Genomic DNA, 27108 nt, shown 5'->3' on the forward strand with positions numbered 1-27108 from the left:
CAGTAATATAAATTCATTTGAATGAAAGCCTGGTGAAGTTTAACTTTTTATTTCTACAGTTAATGTGTACAAAATGTAACTTCTGATTATCCCTTACTTTAGCCTTCAGCTTCAGCCTTGATGACAAATCCCATTCTTCCAGTAGCCCAGGCACACTCCCCATATCTCTTCAATTAGAAACTTGATGTCTTCCAAAACATATGAAACTGTCTATTTCACACCATCCCACTGCTGTCATCGTGGTCTAAGCCATCATCATCCCTTACCTAAATTACTGCAACTCTGAACCGGTCTCCTTGCTTTTTACCCTTGCCCCCTGTCCCCCAACCCCCGTTATTCTCAACACATCAGTAAGAGATATTTTTTTTAATAATGTACGTCTGAAAATGTCATGTCTCCACTCAGAGCTCTCAGATGGCTCCACATTTCACTTCCAGAAACAGAGCCCTTATCATAGCCACCGACCGTGCCCAGTCTGGCTCTCTTGCCTGTTTGACCTCATTCCTTGTTTTGCCCTTCTTGTTCACTTATTCTCAGGCTTTATGGTCTGGCACTTCCTCGAGTGCTCCAGACATGCTTCCACCTCGGGATCTTCACATTGCCCGTTGCCTTCGCCTGAATGGTTTCCCCCTAGATGTCTGCCTGGCTCACTCTTAGTTCCTTAAAGTATTGATTCATTTGGTGCCTTCGCTTGGAGGGTCAGCCCAGCCACTCTATTTCAAGTTACAGCCCTCCCATCCACCATCGTCTGCTTTTTTTCTCCATAGCATTTTTCACCTGGCTGACTATACCGTGTCAGTTGTTTACTGTATTTTGTCCGTCTCCCTGCACTGGAACGTAAGATACATGAGGATGAGGATTTTGGTTCCCTTTATTCACTTTCATAGTCCCAACTCCTTGATAGTACAGGGAAGGAAATGAATGTAGTATTGGATTGGAGTTTGGGAAAAGCCTTCTTTATACAGAGTTCCGGGGTGATCAGGGAAGTTCTCTGGGATGCTAGCTAAAGCTGAAGCCTTCAGTGATGAGAGAGCTGAAAATTAGTGGTGGAGTTTGAGGAAAGTGGTGAGGCCGTGAGTGATATTCATGTACAGGAAGGTACAAAAGGTGTTCCAGTACAGGAAGATAAATGCTTTTGAAAAATGAATTTTTAATATTACTTGTTGACAGAAAGTATTTGCCCCGAGTTTTCAGTTGCTTTTTCTTAAATTTGCATTACCCTAAATATATTCAAGAGAATTTTGAAATAAGAATGACTCTTATAAATCCTCTCTTTAGTAAGAATTTTAGTATAGTTGAGGTACATCTGCACTTTGATTTTAAAATCTTTTTTTCTCTAAGCATATAAGAAATCCATGTGATTTTTTGTTTGTTTTTGGCTGTACCCGTGGCCTGCAGAAGTTCCTGCGTCAGGCTTTGAACTCATGCCACAGCAGCAACCCAAGCCACAGCAGTGACAAGGCTGGGTCCTTAACCTGCTGCACCACCAGGGGACTCTGGAAATCCATGTTTATTTTAAGAAGTACAGAATTGTATGAAGCAGAAAATAAAAAGTGCCCTGAGCCCCACCCCACCCCAGTGGCTAACGTCCTTTCAAAAGCTTTGTATTCATGTTCTGTTTCATTCATTAGACAAATATTTGTTGAGCACATGTATCACTGGGTTTATAGTGGTGAGCAAAAACAGATAGGGCTCCTTTCATTTATATTCTTGCCAGGTTGGACAGGTAAAGGTAAAAACATAGGTATGTTAAGTGTTGCAAAATAGAGGTATGTGATGCAGTAAGATTAAATCCCTGTTTTCTTTCTAGCTGTCTGAAATGACAAAACTCATCAATGAAAGAGTCATCTAGTTAGATCTTCATAAGCCAGAGGTAAACTGTAAAAAGACAAGCTTAATAGCAGATAATGTGTTTGTAGTTATTTTCTTAAGTTCCTCCAAGTTGTGATGTAAGAAGTAGCATGCATTCCTGTCTGTTCAGTTACTGGCCTTCTGTGCTTGCTGTATGTATTTTTCACTCTTTGTTACTGCCGCATTTCTGTTTGCTGGCATATGGATATATAGAGTAAAACTTAGTGATGTGTTAAATAAACAGCATGGGAAGCTCTTCATAGCAACTTCTCTTTTTTTTTTTTTTTTTTGCCATTACCTTTTAAGATCTTTGAGATTACAGGTGTCTTTTAAGCCTCAGTTCCCAGCACAGAATATTCTTGGCTTATTAGGTACCCAATAAATTTGACGGAATCAAGTTCAACTCTTGAACCTATCTATAAAACAGAAACAGACTCACAGAGAGGACGGAGTTGTGGTTGCCAAGGGGGATGGGGGAGGGAAAGGGATGGACTGGGAGTTTGTGGTTAGTAGATGCAAACTATTACATTTTGAATGGATAAGCAATAAGGTCCTACTCTATAGCTTAGGGAACTGTATCCAGTCTCCTGGGATAGACCATGATGGAAAAGAATATAAAAAATAATGTATATTTGTGTGTGACTGAATCCCTTTGCTGTCAAACAGAAATTGGCACAACTTGTAAATCAACTGTGCTTTAATGAAAGAAATAAAAATAATTAAAAAAGGCGAAAAACCATTTGGAGGGTCCCAGGCTAGGAATCGAATGGGAGCTGCAGCTGCTGGCCTACACCACTGCCACAGGCAACGCAGGATCCGAGCTGTGTCTGTGACCTATACCACAGCTCATGGCAGCGCTGGATCCTTTATCTACTAAGCAAGGCCAGGGATTGAACCCGATTCGTTATGGATACTAGTCAGGTTCATTACTGCTGAGCTACGATGGGAACTCCAAGTTATAAGCCCTCCACTTTTTGTCTTCACTAGTTGTTTGCAGCACAGCTCAATCTTTCTCAGCAATCTTATTCACAAGCATGTAATCTTTTTTCCTTTTTCCTCCCCTGTCTTCCAGTTATAGTGTCATCACTCCTCTTCCTTTCTGTTCTGTTTATAGTTCCCCTAAATAGATAGAAGTTTGAAAGTGATCACTTGATTTAATCATATTCACTCAGACTGCGGTATTGATGAGGATTGACTTACCTTAGACAGATTATCCTGTGTAGTTCCTGATGGGATGTTAGTTTTGTGGGATTCTCTAGTTTTTTTTTAGACTAGAGATAGACATTCCCTGAAAGATATCTTGGACATTGTTCAGTTTAGTTTGTGGGTTTTGTTGTTGTAGTATTAATGACTTTGTTAGCCCACTATGCATCGTTGTAAGACTTGGGTTTAAAGAAAAAGGCTCAGTTTGATATTTAGCATTCAAATGGTTGGTTTAGTTTGACTTCATTAAGAGCAAAAAAGAAAAACAGAATTTGTTCTCTATCTGTTATTATGCTCTTGAAATATGGCTCTAACATTTATAAATAATAACTATTTTAAAGGAACTTCTTGTGGAGAATTATTGTAAAAGAAAATAACTCCGTGATTTAAATTCCTTGAAGTCTACTGATATTTTGGTTTTCTTAGGAACTAAACATATAGTCTTTAAAGAATAATTGTCTTATTCCCAATGGTATGCTTTAGGATAACTTTAGTGTGTTAGGTGGTCCAGGAGGAGGATGACAGAGACACAAATAGAATTTGCCTAGAAGCCAGGTTTTCATGTAGGACATTGTCTCACATATCTGGGCTGTCAAACGGCATCCTCTCCTCTACTCAGAAGAAAATTCAGAGATAAGCAAGCCCTAGAGCACAAGAAAATACCAAAGATACAAATACATACTTTAGGAGCTAGAAGAAAAGTTCATTATTTATACATCACTAGGTAGTAGCCAGGCTTCTCCAAAATCAGCAGTGAGGAATGTGGGAGAAGCTGTAAGGAATGGAGAAAGGGGAGGCAAGAAAGGAGAAGAGTCGAAGGAATGAGAACAAGAGAGAAGAATAGTAGATGCTGGTGGGATGTGATAGAGAACATCAGAAAGGACTTTGGGAGAGGAGGAAAGAAAAAGCCGCCTTATTTCTTCTAAGATGTGCTTTCCCCCCCCCCCCCCCTTCATAACATCTCTGAAATTGGATGGGTCATAAAGCTGATGGCATCTGAATATTGGTTTGGCCAGGTGGCAGTTTTGATGTTGTTGTCATTTGCATGTGCACAAACTCTGCCTGTGCTGTTTTTTGTTACTGTCAACTCTTTGATTTACACTCTAGATCAAGCACTAGTTTCAAAATTTGGCAGGATGGGTGTCAGTAGCTTGAACGAAATTCTGGAGTTGTACTGGAACATTCTTCAGACCTATAGTCTTGATGGAGAAGGATGATACTATGAAGAAAAAAATCTGAGTGATGAGAAAGCATGGTGTGATAGTTTAATTTGCAGTTATTTCTTCCTTCAAGGTTCATAAAATAATAGTACTTCGAAAGTACATGGTTTTATGTATTTGACGAAATAAAGTAGCCCAGCTATATATTTAAAATCCTCAGCCTGATATAAAAAAATTTCATGATTATTACAATATTAATTTTAGTTTCCCTTTACAGACTATGTATGTACTGTGCAAGGCATTGAGTTAAGTGTTTATCTCATTTAATTCTCAGAACTGATTATACAAAACAGGAAAAGTGGAGATTTAGGTATAAGTGTTAGACCCAGAATTTGAACTCTAGTCATTAGACTAACATCTGGTGATTTTGTGTGTTATGATACAAATATTAACATCCTGTATAGATTAGCCTTATTGTCTATTTCTAGCCAGATTTCTTGTTCTACCACCTGTGTTCTAGCAAGCTGAACTGTTGTATTTCCCCATCCTGGTAGTTAAAAACTCTGATTTTGTGTCTTTGCTCAGAAGAGCTTTTATGCCTAAGATACAGCTACTTCATGTTGTTTGTTTCCCTCCGCTCCCTTCCCCAAAGGGCCGTTCCCTGAATTTCTTTTAGAATCCTCTCCACTGTAGGGCATTTGCCATTCTTCATGGTGTACTATAGATGGGAATGGGCACATCTTAGTTATTTATTAGTTTGTAATTCTTTAAAGTTAAGGCATGGATTTGATTTATCTTTTAACCCTTTAGAATCTAGTTTAGTGGCCCTTTTTAGGTTCTCTTGGTAAATATGTGTTGTATAAATAAGAGTGTAAGTCTGAGATTAAGTTTAGCACTGGTTGTGTATATTTGTGCCTTGTAGATCCTGAAAGCATCATAGAAAGGGAGTACAGAGGACCAAATCTAACTGCCAGCAGTCTGTAACCTCTAAAGACTGAAGTTACTGAATAGCGCCTTTTTGGACTTTTCTCGATTCCTAGGATAAGTTTAGGGATAATATAGAGAGTATAGTAGATGATGGTGGACATCATCAGCTGACTGAATTGAGCAGGGCTGTTCCTAGTGTTTCTAAATTAATGTTCTTTAGTGACAAGGTGAAGTGCATGTGCAAGATCGATCCAGCTTTTCAATAACAGGTTTAAAATTAATCCTTTTGGTTGCTAGAAAACCTAATGACATTCTTATTTTCAAAGTATTTCAAGTTCACTTGGGGCTCGTATTGCATATGCTAATATAAGCAAATCATAAAGTTATTATTTTGCTCTTTTTTTGTGTACGTGATGAAAAACTCTTTCATAATGGAGGATTTGTGAGGATACTAAAAGGACTTATATGAGGATACTAAAATAAATCTATTGCTCTATCTGTCCCAGACACTCTGATACTTTTACTTCAATTTGTGGACAGTGTGTTACTCTAAGTATGATACATTATACAGAAAAGAGAACGGGAGAAAATTGATCTACACATGGGTACCATAAAATGGTTTCAGTCTTAGTATAACAATCTCATTGAGAAATCTACATGTTAAATATTAAGAAAGTGGATGTGTGAAATACCTTTGGGAATATTCTCTTTCTTTCTTTCTTTTTTTTTTTTTTTTTTTTTTGCTTTTTAGGGCCTCACCTGTGGCATACAGAAGTTCCCATGCTAGGGGTTGAATTGGAGCTTCACCTGACGGCCTTTGCCACAGCCACAGCAATACCAGAAGCCAAGCTGCGTCTGCAACCTACACTGCAGCTCATGGCAATGCTGGATCCTTAACGCGCTGAGTGGAACCAGGAATCGAACCTGAATCTGCTGAGCCACAACGGGAGCTCCCCCGTTGGGCATATTCTTCTGGTGTTAAATGGAAAGTGCAGAATACCACGTAGTGTTGTGTTATGCCCTCAATCATGGCCAGAGATTGGGGAGACTATATATATGCAGAGAAAAAAATATTAGGAATTAATAGTCCAAATATTAATGAAGTAGTTATGGGTAAGAGTATTTTATAATTAGAAATTTCATATTTAGAAAAAAATGTTTTTAAAAAACTGGTGCAGTGTTTCATCATTTCTAAGATAATTGTGTTGTTGTGATAAGTGTGGCAAAAACGTCGTAATGATAATTTAAAAGTCTTTGGAGTAAGGCTTCCATAATAAATGTAAATTTTATGCAATAGTAGCAAATACTTAGTTCTGTCAGACCTACGGACTGACTGAACTTAACTGAGAGAAGAGTGAGTTAGATACAGAAGTTGATGAGATGTGTTAAGTGGTATAAAAATCAGTTTAAAAATGACTGGATTACCCTTGGTCTCTGAAGCAGTGTGTTCTTTTTTGATAGCATATAGTGGTTTGAATATATTGGAGAAGTCAGAGAAGTATGGAGGATAAGAGGGAAGATCTTTAAGGGAAGAAAACTCCTCCCCAGGAGGCTTTATTTTTAGGAGGCAGTGTGTGCAGTGGCTAGGAGGGTGGGTTCTGGAGCTGGGCTGCCAGCCTTCCATTCCCAGCTTTATTTCTTCCTGTTTATATAAATAAAAAAGTTACATCTAGTTTCCTTTCACTTATTTTCTTATCTGCTGAATGGCAATTATGGAATTTGCCTTATATGACTGTTTTGAGTTTTTAATGATTTTGGGTTTATAGATTCTTGATGGTGCTTGCCATAGTGAATGTTCAATAAATGTTAGTGGTATTATTCTTGTGGGAATATTGTCATCCTCTTTAGCAATTGTTTTTGCAAAAAGAAAGCTGTTCAAATTCTTGAAATAGCAATATACTTTCAAGAAAGTTAAATGTTGAAAAGCCTCCTTTTATAGGTAACTTTTTTAAGCTCACTCATTCACTTCAGTTTTTTTCTGTCAGTAGCAATGCAGCCCATTATCTACACTTTCTGTAGAGGATTTCTAGCAGACACAATACAGAGGTTCATAATAATAAGTCATTAAGAAAAACTCATGCTGTGTTTAGTTTTTTGTGAACCAGTGATAATTGGTTCAGGAAAAAGCCCATTTAAAATGAAACCACTTAAAATGCAGACCAGTATTTCATACCAAATTGTGAATAAAATGTCTGATTGGGACTTCATCTTGAAAAATTAAAAGTTTGGAAAAACATTGGGTTATACTTGTGAATATGCATTAAATCTTACAGTGAGCAAAGACTGAATTGAGTGTAGATGGATAGGCTTAATTTTTCTCACAAAATAACTTAGTAGCATGATATGACATCCTTCATATTTGACATTTGTACTGTTAGTATGAAGAGGATTTTTTGTGTGAAAATATTCATAAAAATGTACATATTGATTTTCCCAAGGACCTCTGTTAATCCTTTGATAGTCAAGTTACTATTTCTCTATAGAGAATAGGCTTGCTTACTGATTACTATAAAAGTGGTTAATTCTCATACTCAACGTTCATCATCAATGCAGACCCACTACAGGAATACCATCCATCTAGTCCCTAATGCATTAATCCTGTGGGTCTCACAGGCAAAGGGAACTGCACATCTGATGCTTATGTCACTTACTGTGCCATGATTAATAAAGTCCTTTGTCTCTGACCCAGGAGTCTCATGTTCTTTGTCAGTATCTATGAGGCAGTACCAGACTAACTTATTTGTTTATGGGTGGTAGGGTAAAATTAACTTCAGACCTTGCATCATTAGCTGTCATTTTCGTAAACTTTATGAAATGGTACAGTTTTTGCAAATTGTATGTTTCACTCATAGTTTAGAAGCCGTTGTAGTGAGGGAGAGGCTAGTGAACGAGAACTAATTGTAAGTGATCCCTGCAATCATCAGTTTTTAGAAGATTTTAAAAATTGAAGTATATCCTAAAGTGGACAAATCTAATGTGTATAGCTCAGTGAACTTGTACATATGAATACATGTATGCCACCATCACCCAGATGGAGATATAGAAGTTTCCTAGCTCTTTAGAAGGCTTTGTCTTGTCCCCTCTTAGTAGCATCCTTGCCTCTGGTGCCAGAGGTTAATTTTGCCTATTTTTGTATATCCTGTAGATGGAATGATATTATATGTAATCTTTTGTATCTGACTTCTTCACTATTAAATCAATGAGATTCATTCATGTTTTACAAGTGTTTGTTCTGTTTCATTGCTGTCAAGTGTTCCGTTGTATGAATTTATTACTGTGATTTATTTACTCTATTGTTGATGGATATTTGGGTTATTTCCAGTTTGGGACTGACTGTTACAAATAAAGTTGCTGTGAACATGTGCTTGCCTTTTGGTTGACGGAGTACTTGTTTCTCTTGGATATACACCTAGGAATGAAATGGCCTGGTCATGGGGGTCTATGTTTAGCATTAGTGGATGTTGTCCAACAATTTTCCACGGTGACTGGGCTAATGTATATTCTTGCTCGCAAGAGTACGTAAGAGTACCAGTTGTGATTGTCACAAACATCTATTCTCTCTCTCTCTTTAAAGTCTATCCTTGGAGATTGTAATAATATTCCACTGTTTTAAAAAATTTCTTTGATAACTAATGATGTCAAGCCCATTTTACCATCTCATGGCTATTTTGGTATCTTTTGTGAAGTACCTGATCAGGTCTTTTACTTCCTAGTGAATTTTTACGATCAGTTTTGCTCCCTTTTTTAACGTTATGAGTTGGAACTTAGATAACAAGTACTTGGATTACTTGCACATACCATTTATGCAGTTTGGAAAGTCATAAAACATTTTTAGAAGGAATGTCATTAAACATGTTTGAAGTTTTTAATCATTCTTTATTTAAAGCAGTGAGTGCAAATTTTGTGCCTTCCCCTTTACCAGTGCTAGAAATTCATGTGTGAATGGCACATTTCAGTTTATAAAACTGTATTATGTTTTCAGTCTTTAGGCACACATTATTTATTACTTCAACGTTTTAATGATGTAGGAACCATCATCTCTGTTTTATAGAAGGAAGAATGATACCTGGTCATATACCTAGTAAAGGACAGAATCGAATTCTCTTCTGTTTTCATTATAATACGTGAAAAATTAAAAATAGTGGATGTTTTGAGTTCTGAAACACATAGAAAAGTAGAGAAAATAGTATATCTCATGATTTTTCAAATTTTCTTCCATTGTAGTTTTAAACGGAACACAGCTAAGACTTTTCCATTGTTTCTTCTACCTTCTTTCCTTTTTTCACCAGAGGTAATCAGTAGTCAGTACCCTGAGGTTGTCATGCATCATTTTCTTGCATACTTTTTTTCTCTTACTGTATACTGTATCTCTGCATATCCATACATAACATTTTTTTGTTTAAAATTGTATGCAGTTGCTTTTATAAAGGTATGTATGTTTTTATAAATTGCCTTTAAAAAATTCATTTAATAAATAGGCCCTGTTCTAGGTTCGGGGGAATATGATGGCTAAGGAAGACAAGGCTGCTGCCCGCCTACTAATAAATTTCTGTGGGGAAGAGACATGTAGTTAATAAATAAAATAGGTATAACATCAGATTATTATAAATGTCATGAAAGAAAATTGAGCAGAATCAGGGGATAGAGAATGATGTGGGATGTATGCTATTTTAGTTAAAGTGGTCAGGGCCGTCTTTTTTCAGGAAGTGACATTTGAGCAGCTGAGTGAACTGAGAGAGTAAAAGGAGAGGAGATTTCCACAGGAGGGAATGAATATCAGGTGTAATGGCCTTGAGGTAAAAATGACTGGAGCATTTGAGAAATGGAAAGACTTCAGGTATGGTTAAGTGAAAAGTTAGCTCGGAGAATGCTAAGAAATGAGTTTGGAGGAAAAGCCAAAGGCTGTATCATGTAGGTCCTATAAAGTAATGTGAAAAAATTTAGATACCGAATGTAATGGGAAGCTGCTGTATGACTTTTGATCAGAGAAGTGACACAGTTGATGTACTTTTAAGATTACTTTTACACTGGAATAAGACTGTGGAAGCTCTTTCTAGAGAGAGAGGGAAAAATCTTGAAGATATGTTGTTTATACCTTTTTCTATACCTTGATTTTCTTCACTATTTATGTTAAAAAGATTGATTATACATCTTATATATTTTTCTATATAGATTATAAGTATAAATGATATATATATTTGTATTATAAGTATAAATGATATATATATATTTGTATTTTTTCTGCGAAGTCATGAATGACAAATACAAGAGGGGTCATCTGTGAGAACGGGTGCTGAAGATGGGGAGAAGAAGACGAAGGGAGCTCATCACTCTCTGTTTTTTATATGGCAGGAAAATACTTTGAAATCATAACACCTGTGTGTATACATCTTAAATATTCATCCGGCCAAAATTTCACAAACTGATTCTCTCATAAAATCACCCAGAACAAGATTAAGAACTTCAGGATGGCAGAAACCCTCAGGTTCCCTTCTAGTCAGTCCGCCGACCCTTCCCTTCAAGGGGTAACCACAGTCTGACTTCTAATAGCCTGCGTTAGTGTCACCTGCTTTTTGTCCTAGCACTCTTTACCCCATTCTATTCACTGTCATTTGTTTTACATAATCATTATTTTCGTCTTAGCGTTAGGCCTTTGTTAAAAGGTTAAAACAGTACAGAAGCATGTAGAACAGATCGTGCGGGACCCCTTCTGCTGCCTGTCTTCCATTCCATGCCTCTCCCCAGAGTAAGTGCAAAGAATAGGATGTGTTCTTTTAGCCCTTGTTCTGGATTTATGTACACAAAGATCTTTTCCCGTTTCTCTTGTTTCTGCATACTGTAGTTAGTATTTAATAATAATAATAGTGATACTAGCTTAGTAGTTAACATTTATGATGCACTTTCTGGTGGTTAACTGCTAATCTGGTATCTGGTCTTCAAGTTCCTCCCCTTTTGGCTCTCCCTTCTTCAGCACACCATTGCTCCTTCTCTCTCTCTCTCTCTCTCTCTCTCTCTCTCTCTCTCTCTCTCTCTCTCTCTCTCTCTCACATGCACTGCTCTGTCAAGCCTCTGTTACATTCCGAATACATCTGGTCAGCCAGGCCTATCTCCTCTCTATCCTAGGAAATTCTCTCTTCATGTCTACCCGTGTAGTTTTTCGTTTGTGCCCCTTTTCCTTTGAAATTTCACTTGTCTCAGACAACCAACCACTTGTCTTCCTCTCCCCAGATGGCTCTTATCCTGTACCTTTAATGTAGCTACATCTGAAGTGACCCTTTCTTACAATGTGTTAACTCATAACACTTTACATTTTGTGACCTGTTGCTGACAATTGTGCTTTAATTCTCTTGTTATATTTCTTTGGTTTAATGTCAGCAGTTTTGTTTACCCGATAAAAATTATCCCGTGTGGGGTTGGGGAAGACATCCTGCGTAGAGTTGGGTGTATCCATCCGTACTTAAAGAGTGTATCTTTACTTTCCCACTCCCTTCCTCCCACGGGTCCACCATCGCAGTCTGGGTAGCCACTACTGAGCCTCTGAGCATGTCTCTGACTTCCTAGTGGCAGCAGGGTGCTGGGAATTTGAATTGAGTTGAAACAGACATAGGTTCTTCTCTGCAGGCTGTGTGATCTGCCCTTGCAGGTAAGGAGAAGTCAGTCTAATTGAAGATTGTGTCATGACTAGTGACAGGTGCTGAGAGGTTATGATACAGGTTTTTTGGGTCTGACGTGCAGTGTGAATAAATCCTTGCAGCTCTGGAGTTCCCGTTGTGGCACAGTGGACACGAATCTAACTAGTAAGTATGAGGTTGAAGGTTTGATCCCTGGCCTCGCTCAGTGGGTTAAGGATCCAGCATCGCCATGAACTGTGGTGTGGGTCACAGATGCAGCTCGGCTCCCGCGTTGCTGTGGCTCTGGTGTAGGCCGGTGGCTACAGCTCCGATTAGACCCCTAGCCTGGGAACCTCCATATGCTGCGGGAAGCGGCCCTATAGAAAAGGCAAAAAGACAAAAAAAAAAAAAAAAAAAAAGAAGAAGAAGATGATGACATTTTTTTCAGTGCAGCAGGAAAGGGGACACTCGTTCAGAGCACCGTGGCGTCTCTGAGTCGAGAAGGCAGAGATAGATGTTTAAGAAGAATAACTAGAATGTACATAGGATTCTATTTACGTGATTTGGGGGAAAGGCAAAAACCAAAGGGACAGATAATAGATCAGTGATTAAATGAGGGTGAGAAGAAGGGTATTCTGCCAAGGGGCACAGTGAGTAATGTCCTGGAGTAATGTCCAGTGAGTAATGTCCAGCTCACGGGATCCCAATCTGCATCTCTCTTCCCAAGGCCACACTGAGCTGTGCCATGCTAGCGTCTTGGAATCAGCCAGATGGGAGTATTTACATCAGGGAAGTTGGCAGGCACTATCATCAGGATTTGGTTGTGTCTTTTTTTTTTTTTTGCTTTTTAGGGCTGCACCCACAGCATGTGGAGGTCCGCAGGCTAGGGGTCCACTCGGAGCTACAGCTGCCGGCCTCCGCCACAGCCACAGCAATGCTAGATCTGAGCTGTGTCTGCAACCTACAGCACAGCTCACATCAATGCTGGATCCTTAACCCACTGAGTGAGGCCAGGGATTGAACCCACATCCACTTGGATCCTAGTCAGGTTTGTTGACAGCTGAGCCAAGACGGGAACTCCTGTCATTTGTTTTTGAGAGATGGTTTACCAGAATACTTCACCGGGCAAAAGGGATTTTCTGGGACATCTTTTGTTACTGACATCCTTTTTCCAGACATTACTCCTCCTAGGTCACTGGCTCCTTATTGTTTGTAGCTGGCTATGTAGTGACAATAGTGGTAGCCACTGACTTTGAGTTGCAGGACAGCTCACTCTTATTGGTGGAGTGCCAGTGCGTATCGCCTTCCTCTTGTCACCATCGCCAAGAGCTTCTTCAGGGTGTAAGGTGGGGGTCAGATTCATTAACTTTTCGTACTTAAAATATCAGAGAAGGCAATAGGTTTATGAAATTATAAACTATCCTTTTGGGGGTTAAACTTTTGAATTCATTCTCTTTAAATCTATCATTCTTTATTTTAAAAGTAGATACTTCCCATTTAAGTGTGTTAGGACTTATTTGAGGGTTTTGTGCGTCTTATGAAAACTTTTAATAAAATTTACATCTGATAATGTGGCTTGAATAGTACTATGACTTCTGCCCAAACCTTATAACTCTGCGATATGTTTTAAAGAAAATAATGACCCTAGCTAGATTTCTCTTAAGACTTTTGTTGAAATCAGGACAATATCATGTTCAAAACTGGCATAGCACATACACATGGATTTCAGTAAAGTACTTCAGAGTTAAACTTTAGATTTGGGGGCTTCTGATTGAAGGAAATGAAGGTTTAGGGCTGAGTTTTGTGGAGACAATACATAGAAAGTAGAGCACCCTATTTTGCTTTTGGTTACATTTGGCATTGCCATTGCATCATTTGTTCATATGATGAAGAAGGAAATGAGTGGTCACAGGACTTAGAAAAAATTTGTCCTTCTAGGTTTAGGGGTTTTTTTGTTTGTTTGCTTAACTTTGTAATCCTTTTCTGCTCTTATTTAAAAAATAACGTGTTTTTCCAATTATGTTGATTTAAATGTATGTTAATTGAATTCATTTAAATTAAGGATATTATCCTTTCCCCCTTTCTCTTTCAGGACTTGAACCAATGAAAGAAGCTTACGGCCCTGAGGAAGATACATGTCACTCCTCCCTTTTAATTGGTGCTTTTGCTTAGGACCTGTACATGCCTTTTCACCGGTGATCTGTTCCTTCAGTAGCCACTGACTTTGAGTTGCAGGACGATCTCTGAAGATTTTTATCAAATGACGTCAATGGCCAGCTTGTTTTCTTTTACTAGTCCAGCAGTAAAGCGGTTGTTGGGCTGGAAGCAAGGTGATGAAGAAGAGAAATGGGCAGAAAAGGCAGTCGATGCTTTGGTGAAGAAGCTAAAAAAGAAAAAGGGTGCCATGGAGGAACTGGAAAAAGCCTTGAGCAGCCCAGGACAGCCGAGCAAATGTGTCACTATTCCCAGATCTTTAGACGGACGCCTGCAGGTTTCTCACAGAAAAGGCTTACCCCATGTTATATATTGTCGTGTTTGGCGCTGGCCTGATTTGCAGAGTCATCATGAGCTAAAGCCATTGGATATTTGTGAATTTCCTTTTGGATCTAAGCAAAAAGAAGTTTGTATCAACCCATACCACTATAAGAGAGTGGAGAGTCCAGGTAGGTTTTTACTCCCCTGGGAAGAATCATAAAAACCTCTCTCATAATTTGCACTTGACTGAATTTAGTAATTGAAAGGTAATTTTAGCCTCATGTTTCCTTCTTAAAGTTTTAATCTTGAGGCGTTCCCACCATGGCTCAGCAGAAACGAATTTGACTAATATCCATGATGCAGGTTCATTTCCTGCACAGGTTAAGGATCCGGCGTTGCCATGAGCTGTGGGGTAGGTTGCAGACACGTCCTGGATCTGACGTTGCTGTGGCTGTGGTGTAGGCCAGCAGCTCCAGCTCCAGTTAGACCCCTTGCCTGGGAACTTTGATATGCCACAGGTACAGCCGTTTTAAAAAAAAAAAAAAAAAAAAGATTTTAATCTTGAGAGGAATACTGGATTTTGAATTTAGCTTAATATATGTAGATGATTTGGCTCCCAAGAGGCTTGTTCTAATTCACTGTTGACTGTAAGCAGTCAGTCATACGTACACTCTGCCGTTTGTCTATTTTACCTAAGGCTCAAGGTGCACGTGTGTACTGTGTCCCATTCCTTTTTGTAGGTTCACAAACTTTGTTTCTATAACTATTGCCCCTCTGCCCAGCATTGTACTTTCTCTCTCTGTTAGACTTTTTCTGACAGCATACGAGCATGTCATGATACTGCCCAACTTCAAATAAAAGTTAAAGAATTTTTGTCTCGACCTCATTCGCATAGCCCCCCTCTGGTCTACTGTGCCGTTTCCTCTAGTCCTTTTGTAGGAGTCTGCATCTCTCTTATCTCCGCATCACTTTCTGCCAGTTCTTTCTTGACACCCCTGCACTTAGTCTTTCTTCCGTACAATTTGACTTGTCAGATTCATTAATAACTACCTTCTTACAGATGGAAAGCTCGTTCATTTCCATCCTCATCATACGTTCCCTCTCAACATCATTTGATAGAGTTGCTCTCCTTCCCTCCCACTCAAAACTTTTATTTTGGCTTCTGAAACACTGCACTCTGCGGGTTCTTCTACCTTGCTGGCTGTTTTGCTTAGTTTCTTTGTTGGCTTATTTTCTTGTTTTCACAAGATTCAGCCCCTGGACCTCTGTTTTCCCTCTGTGTACTCTCATGCCGCCACTTATCTTAAAACCGTCTATAAGCTCTTGCTTATATTTTGAACTCCAGAGTCAGCTTCTCCTTTGAGTTTCAGTCTTCTGTATCCAGTTGCCTACTTAACATCTTCACCCAAATGTCTAACAAACATATCATGTTTAATATGTCTAAATAGGATTTTTTTTCCCCCACCACGTCACTTTTTTCCTCCAGTTTTCCCTATTGAAGTAAATGGCACTAGCATTCGTGTAACTGCTCCCTAGAAGTTACTTTTTCTCTCTGAAGTCTGGTTTTTGAGCTATGAGCAAATGCTGTTTGCCGTTCCTTCAGAATATATCTTGATGATAGCACCTCTCACCATCTCTAACACTGCAACTCTAGTATTCATCTTTCACCTTAAGTAGTCTCCTGGTTGGTTGCTGCTGTTTCCTTTTCCCCCCACCCATTCTGTGGGGGGAGAGTGGTCTTTAGAAAATATGTATCAAGTCATGTCAGTCCCTGCCCAAAACACTTTAAAGCCTTTCTGTCACCCTTAGAACAGATTTCTACAAGGTCCTCCGCGACCTATCCTCAGACATCCTCCACTCCTTACACTTGCCATACTCCTGCATCTAGGAGTTGTTTTTGTTTGTTTTTTTTTTGTCCTGTTTCTTCTACTTAGAAGAAACCCCTGCGCTCTTTTCATGTTACATTTTATCTCTTCATTCCATCCTTGCTCAGAAGCTCTTATCACTGCTTGCCTCAGGTATTTACTTTGTTTTTTGACTGAGGTAAGAAGGACCCTCGCTGTCTTACTCTGTACTGCATCCCCAGTGCCTAGAAGAGTACTGTGACCTGGAACTCAGTAGGGAGTGCTCAGTAAACATTTTTTTTTGTAATGAAGAAATTGTATAAGCTGAGATACTGACTGGGTACATTAGATATTTTTTTTGCCGTATAACAGTAGCACAAGCTGAGTGGCTTAACACACGTTAATGATCTCACAGTTTCTGTAGGTTGGGAGTCTAGACATGGCTTTACTGGGTCCTACTGTAAGGCTATGGTCTAGGTATTGGTCAGGGCTTGGGTCTGAACTGAGAAGGCCTCTGCTTCTCAGCTCATGTGAATATTCAGAGATGCAGTTCCTTGCAGGCTGTTGATTCTGGTGGGTTCCTGACTGGAGGCGGCCCTTATTTGCTTGCCACATGATCTTCTCCATAGGCAGCTTTACTGTCATGGCAGCTTACTTCCTCAAAGCCAGTACGAGAGAAAGGGTCTTCTTGTGAGAAGGGACATTATGTTCTTATGGAATGTTATCACGTACATCCTGTCACTTTTGCCATGTCCGGTTAGTTAGAAGCAAGTCGCAGATAATATACTCGGAGGGGATTACTCTGGGGTGAATGGTCATGGTAGTCACCTTAGTCTGCTGACCATGCTGGGTTTCACATGAAGATAGTTTAAGCCCAGGATGGTAAAAAAACTCTATAAAAATAATGTTGGATGTGGAGACAAGCCCAAAATAATAGCACTTGTGGTGCTATCAGGGAGAGTTCATTTTAAGGGCTCTGGAGCTGCTAGGTGGTATTTGAGGTGACTCTCAACTACTTAAGAGATGCCAAGGAGAGCTGTAGCTGTAGGAATTGATGAGGAAAGAAAGATGTGAGGATTTAATGGAGAAGCTATACTCTGAAAAATTCCCAGTCTTAATATTTAATAGGGGTTGTTGGAAAGAAAGTCTAGGAATTTAGTGAATTCCCCCATAGCCAGGGTCTGTCTGATAATGAGTCAGTAGAAATGTCTTATTTTTGCCATCTATTTTTCTCAGCTGTGATTCATTCTATACAAAAGCCGGGGACTTAGGTCTGGTATGCTTAAGCAAGTTAAGCAGCTGTGGCACAGGATGGGTCACTTCAGAGTACCAGTATTAATAAAGTCATAGTAACAGTAATGGTTACTGTTACTTTCAATTCTGTGAATATTTATTGAGCATTTAAGGGCCAGACACTTGCCTAATCCTGTGAGGTTATTGCTTCACAGGGTTAGAAAATACTACTAACATTTTACAATGTTCTTTTATGTTTAACGGTAAATTTACAGATAAGGAAATCCAAACTTGAGAGGGAGGTACCTTACGCACAATTACGTAGCCAGTATGTAGTGGAGCCATAAATTATTACAAAATGGTTTAAAAAAGGAACATAGTTGGAAAATGGTAAAAGAAAAATAGATGGCCAACCCAGGTGGTCTACTGTTTACTCTAATAGGCACTATGGTCTGTTGGTTAAGACTCTGTTCTGGAATCAGACTTTCTGGATTTAAATCCTGATTTTACCAGTCATATTGGTGTGACCACAGACAAGTTACTTAAATTTTCGGTGGCTTTGTTCCCTCATCTGTCAAGAGGGGATAATACCTACCTCAGGTTAGTCATGAGGATTAGATGAATTTATGCATTAACTGACTCAGAATGTTTCAAATTATATACCAGTCTCATCAAACAGGTCAAGCATTAGAGAAAATGGCAAAGAGAAAATTATCGAAGAAATACTACCAGAACAATTCCAAGAACTGAAAAACAAAAGGGCCTAGTGACTGAGTAACCAGAACAGGGATAGAAAAAGACTCACACATGACATTTTAGTATATCATGGATAAAAAGAGAAGGTTTTGAAAGCTCCCAGAGAGAAAAGACAGGGTACCTACAAAAGATTGGCAAGGAGAATACGATTTTTCAATGTAGTTGTGGATTCTAGAAGAAAGTGAAGCAATACTCCCCTCCCCCCCAAATTCAAAGAGAAAAAGGTATCTATTTGGGAATCTGTCTGCAGACAGACATAGGACAAGATATTTTCATATAGGTAAGGACTCAAAATTTAACTTCTTTACATCCTTCCTAAGGAAGCTAGTAGAGAATAAAGTCCAGGAAACAGGATCCAACAGGAGAGAAGAGAAGGGCGGTCCAGAGACCTCAGATTTCTAGGAGACCTAAGAAGCAGCCAGTCTAGACTGTAGCAAAAGGATGGAGGATCCAGGGGAGAAAATGGAGTGAACAGATATTTGTTTATTTGTGGCATCTGGAAAATTGAACTGATAGGAATTTGACACATCTGTTGGACTTTTGGAAATCAATGATACCTACTTGAGATTAAGCAGATGAAGAATAAGGCAATAATTAACTTTAATAAAAACACTTTTTGAGAAAAAATAGTGTATACCTGGTTCAGCAGTGAATTGTATATATGTATAATATATATAAAATATAAACATTGAATATTGATTTAAACAAAATGTTTTATGTAATTTTATTATGGGAAAGGGCAGTGGGATAGAATGATTTAATAAAATACTTTATTCGTCATAACAGCAAGTCTACAAATAATGTCTTGAGAAACCAGTAACAGCAATATAAAGTTACTATGTAGTTGTACACAAAGTGAATATTAGAAGAAATGAGTAAGTTTAAATTTGTTGTCTGTGGAAGCAGTATGGGAGGGAGGAGGCTTACAGATTATTCTTTTCATTTATAACCTCTTATAGTGTCTATCTTTTAAAATTACTTATTTTTGAATGAAAATAATCTTTTTAAATGATGTATATAAATAATATACAAGTAAGAGAGAAATCAGTGATTTTAGTTTTGCCTCATACAGAGTAAAATCCCTACCAGATTGAATTCCTGAGTAGTTATTTCACTAAGGCTTTCAGATTGCTAGCCGGCTAAACATAGAAATTCTTACTGTCTCATGATGTACTATCCAGTGGCAGCTGTCCCATCGTTCTCTAAGGGGTCAGCAGTTAGTACTACACAGTAGAACAAAGCAGTTTTGTAATCAGATGTTAACTGCATAATTTCAGCACTAGTTCTGTAAAATGAAAAGAGACAAAAACAGTGCAAATACTCACTCACAGAGCCTGATTCTCAGGTTCATCCCTACTTCAGGGAGCAGAAGTATTCGTCATTAACTTAAACACAGGTTGATTTTGTTGACGCTGACTAGTGTCAGAGTCAAAGTGACATTTTCAGACATGAAAGTACGCTGTCAGATCCAGGAACGTTGTGCAAGAAATGAATTGGTACAGAAAGAGGTGAGAGAAAGCTATTTTGTTTCAGTTTCCTATAGGGAAAGGTGTGTGATTGATGGCTTGAGTCTTTATTCTTTCTTCCTGTCTGAGTGTCTGTCTATCTGTCTTTTTAGGGCTACACCCGTGGCTTATGGCAGTTCCCAGCTAGGGGCTGAATTGGAGCTGCAGTTGCCGTCCTACACTACAGCCACAGCAATGCCAGATCCAAGCCACAACTTGCAGCAATGCTGGATCCTTAACCCACTGAGCAAGGCCAGGGATCAAACCCGCATCCTCATGGATTCTAACTAGTTGGGTATTTAACTACCTGGGCCACAGTGGGAACTCCTGATCACTCGAGTCCTTACAGAAAATGAATGTTATTCAAACATTTATTCAAAGTGAATCTTTTAAAAAGTATGTTCTTTAAAAAAAAATAAAAAGTATCTTCTGAAAATGTTTAGGCTTTCTTTATATGTTTTCATTACGGTTGTGTTTTTATAAAAATATTTTGAATGGAAAACGTCTACCTAGGAAATGTTGCTGTTTTCATTAGGGAAAATGTTACTGAAGAAGGTAAAAATGCAGGAGTTTGCAAACAACAATGAAATGTTCAAAGTTGGAAACACAGAGGTTTTCAGGGCATGTGCATAGCTGACCTCACCTCTACTCTTGTTTTATATATCCCGCCCCCCCGCGCCCCCGACGTACACCCTTCTATTCAGAGCTTAGGCCCCCTGACGTCCTTGTTATCTCCTTCCTTCATTCTCTCCACCCCAGCACCCCAGCACCTCTGCGTGAAACCCTCCCGGGTCTTTGATGCCCAGTCAGATGCTGTCTTTTTCACAGTATTTTGTTTGATTTCTCGATTTATCTATTTTCTTTAACTAAAAAAATCCACTATTTTGGAGTTCCTGTTGTGGCGAAGTGGAAACGAATCTGACTAGGAAGCATGAGGTTGCTGGTTCGATCCCTGGTTAAGAATTTGGCATGCGAAGTGGAAACGAATCTGACTAGGAACCATGAGGTTGCTGGTTCGATCCCTGGCCTCTCTTCAGTGGGTTAAGAATTTGGCATTGTCGTGAGCTGTGGTGTAGGTCGCAGATGCAGCTCCAATCCCGTGTGGCTGTGGCTGTGGCTGTGGTGTAGGCTGGCAGCTACAGCTCCCATTTGACCCCTAGCCTGGGAAACTCCATATGCCACAGGTGCAGCCCTAAAAAGCAAAAATAAATAAATTAATTAAAAAATCCACTATTTTATTTCAAATCATATGAACATCTTACTTCGTTCAAAGCTTGCACAGCCTTGAATGGTAAAGAGCAAATATGTAAAGAAACCGTAATGTCATGAAAATAGCTGCCCTGTTTGAAGCTAAAGGATGGATGATACTTTTGTACATGTAGTTTGGAATATATTCCCTGTTGCATGTAGATAAAAAGCAAGATCACCAGCAACAACATCTAAAGAGATAATGACATAATTAATCTTTTTTTTTAAGGTATAGTTGATGTTCAATATTATATGTTTCAGGTGTACAACATGGGAATTTAAAATTCTTAAAAGTTATACTCTATTTATAGTTTTGTTTTGGCCACACTTGTGGCATGTGGAGGTTCCCAGGCCAGAGATTGAACCTATTTATGGTTTTTATAAATATTGTCTATTTTCCCTATATTGTAATTATGGTTGTTTTTAAATGTGCTTGATCTGCTATAGAACTCCAGGAGTGGTGTCTTTTCTGCTCTGGGTGCTGTGTCTTTCAGAGTATTTCGTATAGGCTGTTTTAGTTATTATGTAAATACAGATTCAGTGTTCTACAGAACAGCCCTTCCTAAAAGTAAATTGTTTTAATAGGTTTATAATCTTCCCTGAATCCTTTCTATCTTTCCCTTCAGGTGTATGAGATGTTTGTTAGTCATTGCCGACAAATGACTTTTGATTTTTGTCTTTCAGTCTTACCTCCAGTATTAGTGCCTCGTCATAATGAATTCAATCCACAACACAGCCTTCTGGTTCAGTTTAGAAACTTAAGCCACAATGAACCACACATGCCACAAAATGCAACGTTTCCAGATTCTTTCCATCAGCCCAACAACACTCCTTTTCCCTTATCTCCGAATAGTCCCTACCCTCCTTCTCCTGCTAGCAGCACGTATCCCAACTCCCCAGCAAGTTCTGGACCAGGAAGTCCATTTCAGCTCCCAGGTAAGAATTTATTTTATTGATACCAAAAAAAAAAAAAAAAAAAAAAAATTTCCTGAGAATTGTTCTTTTACAGCTTATCCTCTGGGTGAACCGTTACTATGCCAATAGTTAACTGTTTTATTAGACTATTTATTCTTTGGTAATTTTTTGATTTCCGGAATAGTTTTGGATTTATTTATTTTGTCAAGTACCATATGTTTAAAAAAATGTACATAGACATAGTTTTTCACAAAATATAACAAACAGTCCTAAAATTTGCATGGAACCATGAAAGATCCTGAATAGCCCAAGTTTTGAGAAAGAAGGATGAAACTGAAGGCATCATACTCCCTGATTTCAAACTGTATTTACAAAGCTATAGTAATCAAAAGAGTATAACGTTGACATAAAAACAAGATACGTAGGTCAATGGAGCAGAAAAGAGAGTCCAAAAATAAACTCATGCAAGAATGGCCAGTTGATTTACAGCAAAGGAGCCAAGAATGCACATTGAGGAAATGATAGTCTCTTCAACAAATAGTGTTGGGAAAACTGGACAGCTACATGCAAAAGGATGAGATTGTTTTGGCCACACTTGTGGCATGTGGAGCTTCCCAGGCCAGAGATCGATCTCTCTCTCACACCATACTCAGAAATTAACTCAAAATGCATTAATGATCGAATGTAAGACTTGAAATCGTAAAACTCCTAGACGAAAACGTAGGTGGTAAACTCCTTAACATGAGTCTTGGTGATTTTTTGAATCTGACACTAAAAGCAAAAGCAACAAGAGCAAAAATACACAGCTGAGACTACATCAAACTAAAAAGTTTTGGGAGTTTTCTTGTGGCACTGTGGATTAAGGATCTGGTGGTGTCACTGCTGTTGCTCAGGTCACTGCTGTTGGTGTAGGTTTGATCCCTGGCCCAGGAACTTCCACATGCTGCGGGTGCGGCCAAAAAGAAAAAGTTTTTGCTACCAAGGTAAATCGTCAACAAAATGAAAAAGCAGTCTGCTGAATGGAAAAGAAAATTTGTGAATGATGTGTCTGATAAGGGGCTAATATGCAAAATAGATGATGAACTCATACAACTCAGTGGCATAGAAAGAAAACAGTTCTATTTAAAAATGGGTGGAATATCTGAATAGACTCTTTTCCAAAGAAGACATAAAATTAGCCAACAGGTACATGAAAAGATGCTGTACATCATTTATCAAGGACATGCAGGACAAAACCACAGTGAGATACCACTTTGCACCTCTTAGAATGGCTGTCATTAAAAAGATGGAGATAACAAGTATTGAGAAGGGTATAGAAAAAAGAACTCTTAGGCATTATTGATGGGGATGGAGATTTGTTACAGCCACTTTTGAAGTTTCCTCAAAAAATTGAAAATAGGAGTTCCCGTCGTGGCGCAGCGGAAATGAATCCAACCCGGAACCATGAGGTTGCAGATTCGATCCCTTGCCTTGCTCAGTGGATTAAGGATCCAGTGTTGCCATGAGCTGTGGTGTAGGTCGCAGACACAGCTCAGATCTGGCATTGCTGTGGCTTTGGTGTAGGCCAGCAGCAACAGCTCCATTTAAACCCCTAGCCTGGGAACTTCCATATGCCGCCGGTGTGGCCCTAAAAAGACAAAAGACCAAAAAAGAAAAAGAAAATAGAACAACCATGTGCTGCAAGTCTATTGCTGGATATTTATCCAAAGAAAACAAAAACACTAACCCGAAAGGGTATCTGCACCCTCATATTCACTGCATTCTTATTTACAGTAGCTATAATTTGGAAGCAACCTAAGTGCCCCTCAGTAGATGAATGGATAAAGAAGATAGGTGCACACACACAGGAATATTATCCACCCATAAGAAAGAATGAAATCTTGCCATTTGCGACAACATGGATAGACCTTGAGGGCATTATGCTGTGTGAAATAAAACCAAGCAAGACAAATACCATATGATCTCTCTCATATACGTAATCTAAAATAAATAAACAAATAAATAAGCTTGTAGATACAGAGGACAGATTGGTGGTTGGCAGAGGTGGGAGTGGGGGAAATGGGTGGACTATTTTTATTTTTTTGTTTAAGTAAATTGAATTTTTTAAAAAAGCAAACACTTTTGGGGTGTTTGGGGTGTCATTAAAAATGACAAGAAAGTAAAATAATTGTACTCCCTCCTCCCAACCCACCTTTTCTCATTGTTTGGTTTTTCTCTATAGCATTTATTACAATCCAAATAGTGAATATTGTCTTTATTTACTTGGTGTGTCTTTTACCTCTCTATCTTGACGATAAACTCCATGCAAACAGATTTTTATAGCATCTTTTTTTATTGGCACATCCCCATACCTATATCAGTGTCTGGTACACAGAAGATCCTCAATAAATATTTGCTAAATGAGTGGATAAGATTATGGCAACACATAAATACATTTACTGCTAACTATAGATATACCCCTACATCAAGTTACAACTTGAGAGATTGAAGCCAAATTGTGTTATTTAACTTGAGCAGTTTCACAGAGAGGAATCTTAGGTAACTTTAAAGGCAGAGTGTAGTAAAAGCTTATCAAAAACATTAAGACAGAAAACTATCTGTTTGATGAATATGGAGTAAAGTAGATGAACTGGAAACAAAGTAGTTTTGGTATCACTTGACCATTTATTGGACCATTTAGATGACTAAATCCATGCATATATTGAGGCATTAAAATTAAATTTGACCAAAACAACAACAACAGCAAAGGAATTAGCTGTATTTAACATATCTGTTTTCACATAACTTATAATACCATGTACCATTTATTAAGTGCATTTTATATAACTGATACTGCAATGAAAAGATTCTGCATCGAGGGATGAATAGATTAAGAAGATGTGCTATATATACACAATGGAATACTACTCAGCCATAAAAAAGAACAGAATCATGCCATTTGCAGCAACATGCATAGAACGAGAGGCTCTCATACGGAGTGAAGTCAGTCAGAAAGAAATACCATGTGATATTGCTAATATCTGGAATCTAATATATGGCACAAAGGAACCCTTCCACAGAAAAGAAACTCATGGACTTGGAAAATAGCCTTGTGGTTGCCAGGGAGGAGGGGGAGGGAATGGGATTGAAGGGAATCTGGGTTAAAAGATGCAAACTACTGTATTTGGAATGGATAAGCAATGAGATCCTGCTGCATAGCGCTGGAAATTGTATCTAGTCACTTATGATGGAGCATGATGGAGGATAATGTGAGGAAAAGAATGTATATATGTATGTGTGACTGGGTCACTTTACTGTACAGTAGCAAACTGACAGAACACTGTAAACCAACTATAATGGAAAAAAATAAAAATTATTTTTAAAAAGTTCAAGATAAAAAAAGTACTGCATTAAATTTAATCGTGAAAACAACCATGTGAGATAGATATTTTTATTTTACAGATAGAAAATGAAACTGGTATTACCCCCAAGAGTTTGAGTACCTTGCTTTAGGCCACACAATTAATATGTGGGGGTTCAGGCTCAGGTTTCTCTGATTCTAAAGTCTATGCTCTTTTATCTTTGCTGCATTGCTTGTTAAATCATTTTAAATGTCGTTAGGTTAAAATAAACTCCCAGTTATATTTAATTAGATAACTGACGAACTGATATGCCTAAAGAAAGATCACAAGTAGATTTTTAAAGTTGGTAAGTTTTTGTCAGTGGCATGCCTGTGTGGATACATCCTTAGGTCTCTCAAGAAATATTGGAATGGCTACTATTGTAGGCAGAGTCATATGTAAATATATACTTTGTGGTTTCTCTAATGCAGTGAAATATTGATTGAAGTTTTATTTTTGCTTTTTTGAAGAGGAGTTGTTTCAACTGTTTAACTTGCTCTAAAAACCAGTTTTCATACTTTGTTCTAGATTCAGTGCTGTGCTTTGTCTCAGAAAACATCTTGTACAAACCCAAGGTGAAAAGACAAGTTATAGTCAGTATTTATAGTTAACTGAGACAAAGGAGTATAGCTGTAGCTCTTGTAAAGATTTTCAGCCACAAATGTTGGAACTCAGAAGATTTTCTAGTTAACATTCAATTTCCTAAGAGAGTTACTTAGCCATTTAATAGGACAATACAACCAGTTTAGAATGTTGCAAAAGAATTAGCTGCTGTTCGTGTTGCTGGTAAATTTTGAAAGAGCATAGTTTTATTTTCCAGGTTTAAGTAACAATGGACAGTATGTCATGATCTTGATAATTTAAAAATGTATCTGTAGGTATCTAAATGAGGATAATATGTGGCTTTCAGATGGATTTCCGGTAGTTGCAGTTTCTCTGAGCATATGATTCTAAGCAAATAAAGGCAAAATTCTTGACCTTGCGTTCTGTTTTAGTGAATTTTAACAGTCACCTTGCTGTCCTGGGTTGGACCAAATACATGTGGACTTGCAGTAGGTTTTTGGTAGCTAATGGGTATGTTTCTTCTTTTCCCTTGCCATGAGATAACATCCTACATTTTTATGTGTCTGTGGTGTTCAGTAATGAATCCTGTTGGTAATCTTAAGAATTTTCTGATGCTTTTAGATTAACTCTGAGCAGGATGAGTATTTTAACTGTTCTTTTGGAACTTGTCTCGTTTTCTTCCTCATAGCTGATACTCCTCCTCCTGCCTATATGCCACCAGATGATCAGATGGGTCAAGACAATTCCCAGCCCATGGATACAAGCAATAATATGATTCCTCAGATTATGCCCAGCATATCTAGCAGAGGTAAGAGAAATACAATACTCACTTTGTTGTTGTTTTTTTAACTTCTCAACCACTTTTAAAAACCAGCTTTATTGTGGTAGAATTTATATACCATGAAATTTATCATTTTAAGTGTATGATGTGGTGATTCTTAGTAAATGTGTGAAGTTTTACACCATTGCCATGATCTAGTTTGAGAACATTTCCACAATCCTTTAGGAGTAGCCCTTGTGCCTGCTTGTTGTCTTTCTCCTCCTACCCCTCAGCTCCAGAAACCTAGTCTGTTTTCTCTTCCTGTAGATTTGCCTTTTCTGAACAATGTGTAGTCTTTTTGCACCTGGCTTCTTTCACTTAGCATAGTGTCTTTAAGATTCCTCCATGTTGCAGTATCTGTCAGTAGTTCATCCTTTTTTGTTTCGGAACCGTATTTCATTGGACCACATTTCGTTTACCCATTTGTCAGTTGATGGACATTTGCATTTTTTCTAGATTTCGTCCTATAAACATTTGCAGATAAGTCTTTGTGTAGACCTTGTTTTTATTTTTCTGAGTCACAGGGAAAATTTAAATACTAAGAAAGACTGCCATATCACCATAAAGTGGCAGTACCATTTTGCATTCTTACCACTACCATATGAGAATTCCAGTT

At 38.3% G+C, this 27108-nt stretch overlaps 1 protein-coding gene across 4 annotated transcripts in view; it reads left to right on the top strand.

Moving 5' to 3' along the window:
• Nucleotides 1-27108, top strand: part of SMAD5 (SMAD family member 5) — a 56458-nt gene that overhangs the window by 6630 nt on the left and 22720 nt on the right. For 3 of the 4 annotated variants that reach the window (XM_021084785.1, XM_021084788.1, XM_021084786.1), the window contains exons 2-4: nt 13845-14415; nt 21498-21749; nt 26361-26480. In XM_021084785.1, the coding sequence (XP_020940444.1) occupies nt 14013-14415; nt 21498-21749; nt 26361-26480 (775 nt within the window). In that variant the 5' untranslated portion in view covers nt 13845-14012. Of the gene's footprint in view, nt 1-1439; nt 1874-13844; nt 14416-21497; nt 21750-26360; nt 26481-27108 lie in introns of those variants that run through there. The other variant, XM_021084787.1, reaches the window with a different exon arrangement.

The sequence above is a fragment of the Sus scrofa genome, chromosome 2 (genome assembly GCF_000003025.6).
Source record: "Sus scrofa isolate TJ Tabasco breed Duroc chromosome 2, Sscrofa11.1, whole genome shotgun sequence".
Lineage (NCBI taxonomy): Eukaryota > Metazoa > Chordata > Mammalia > Artiodactyla > Suidae > Sus > Sus scrofa.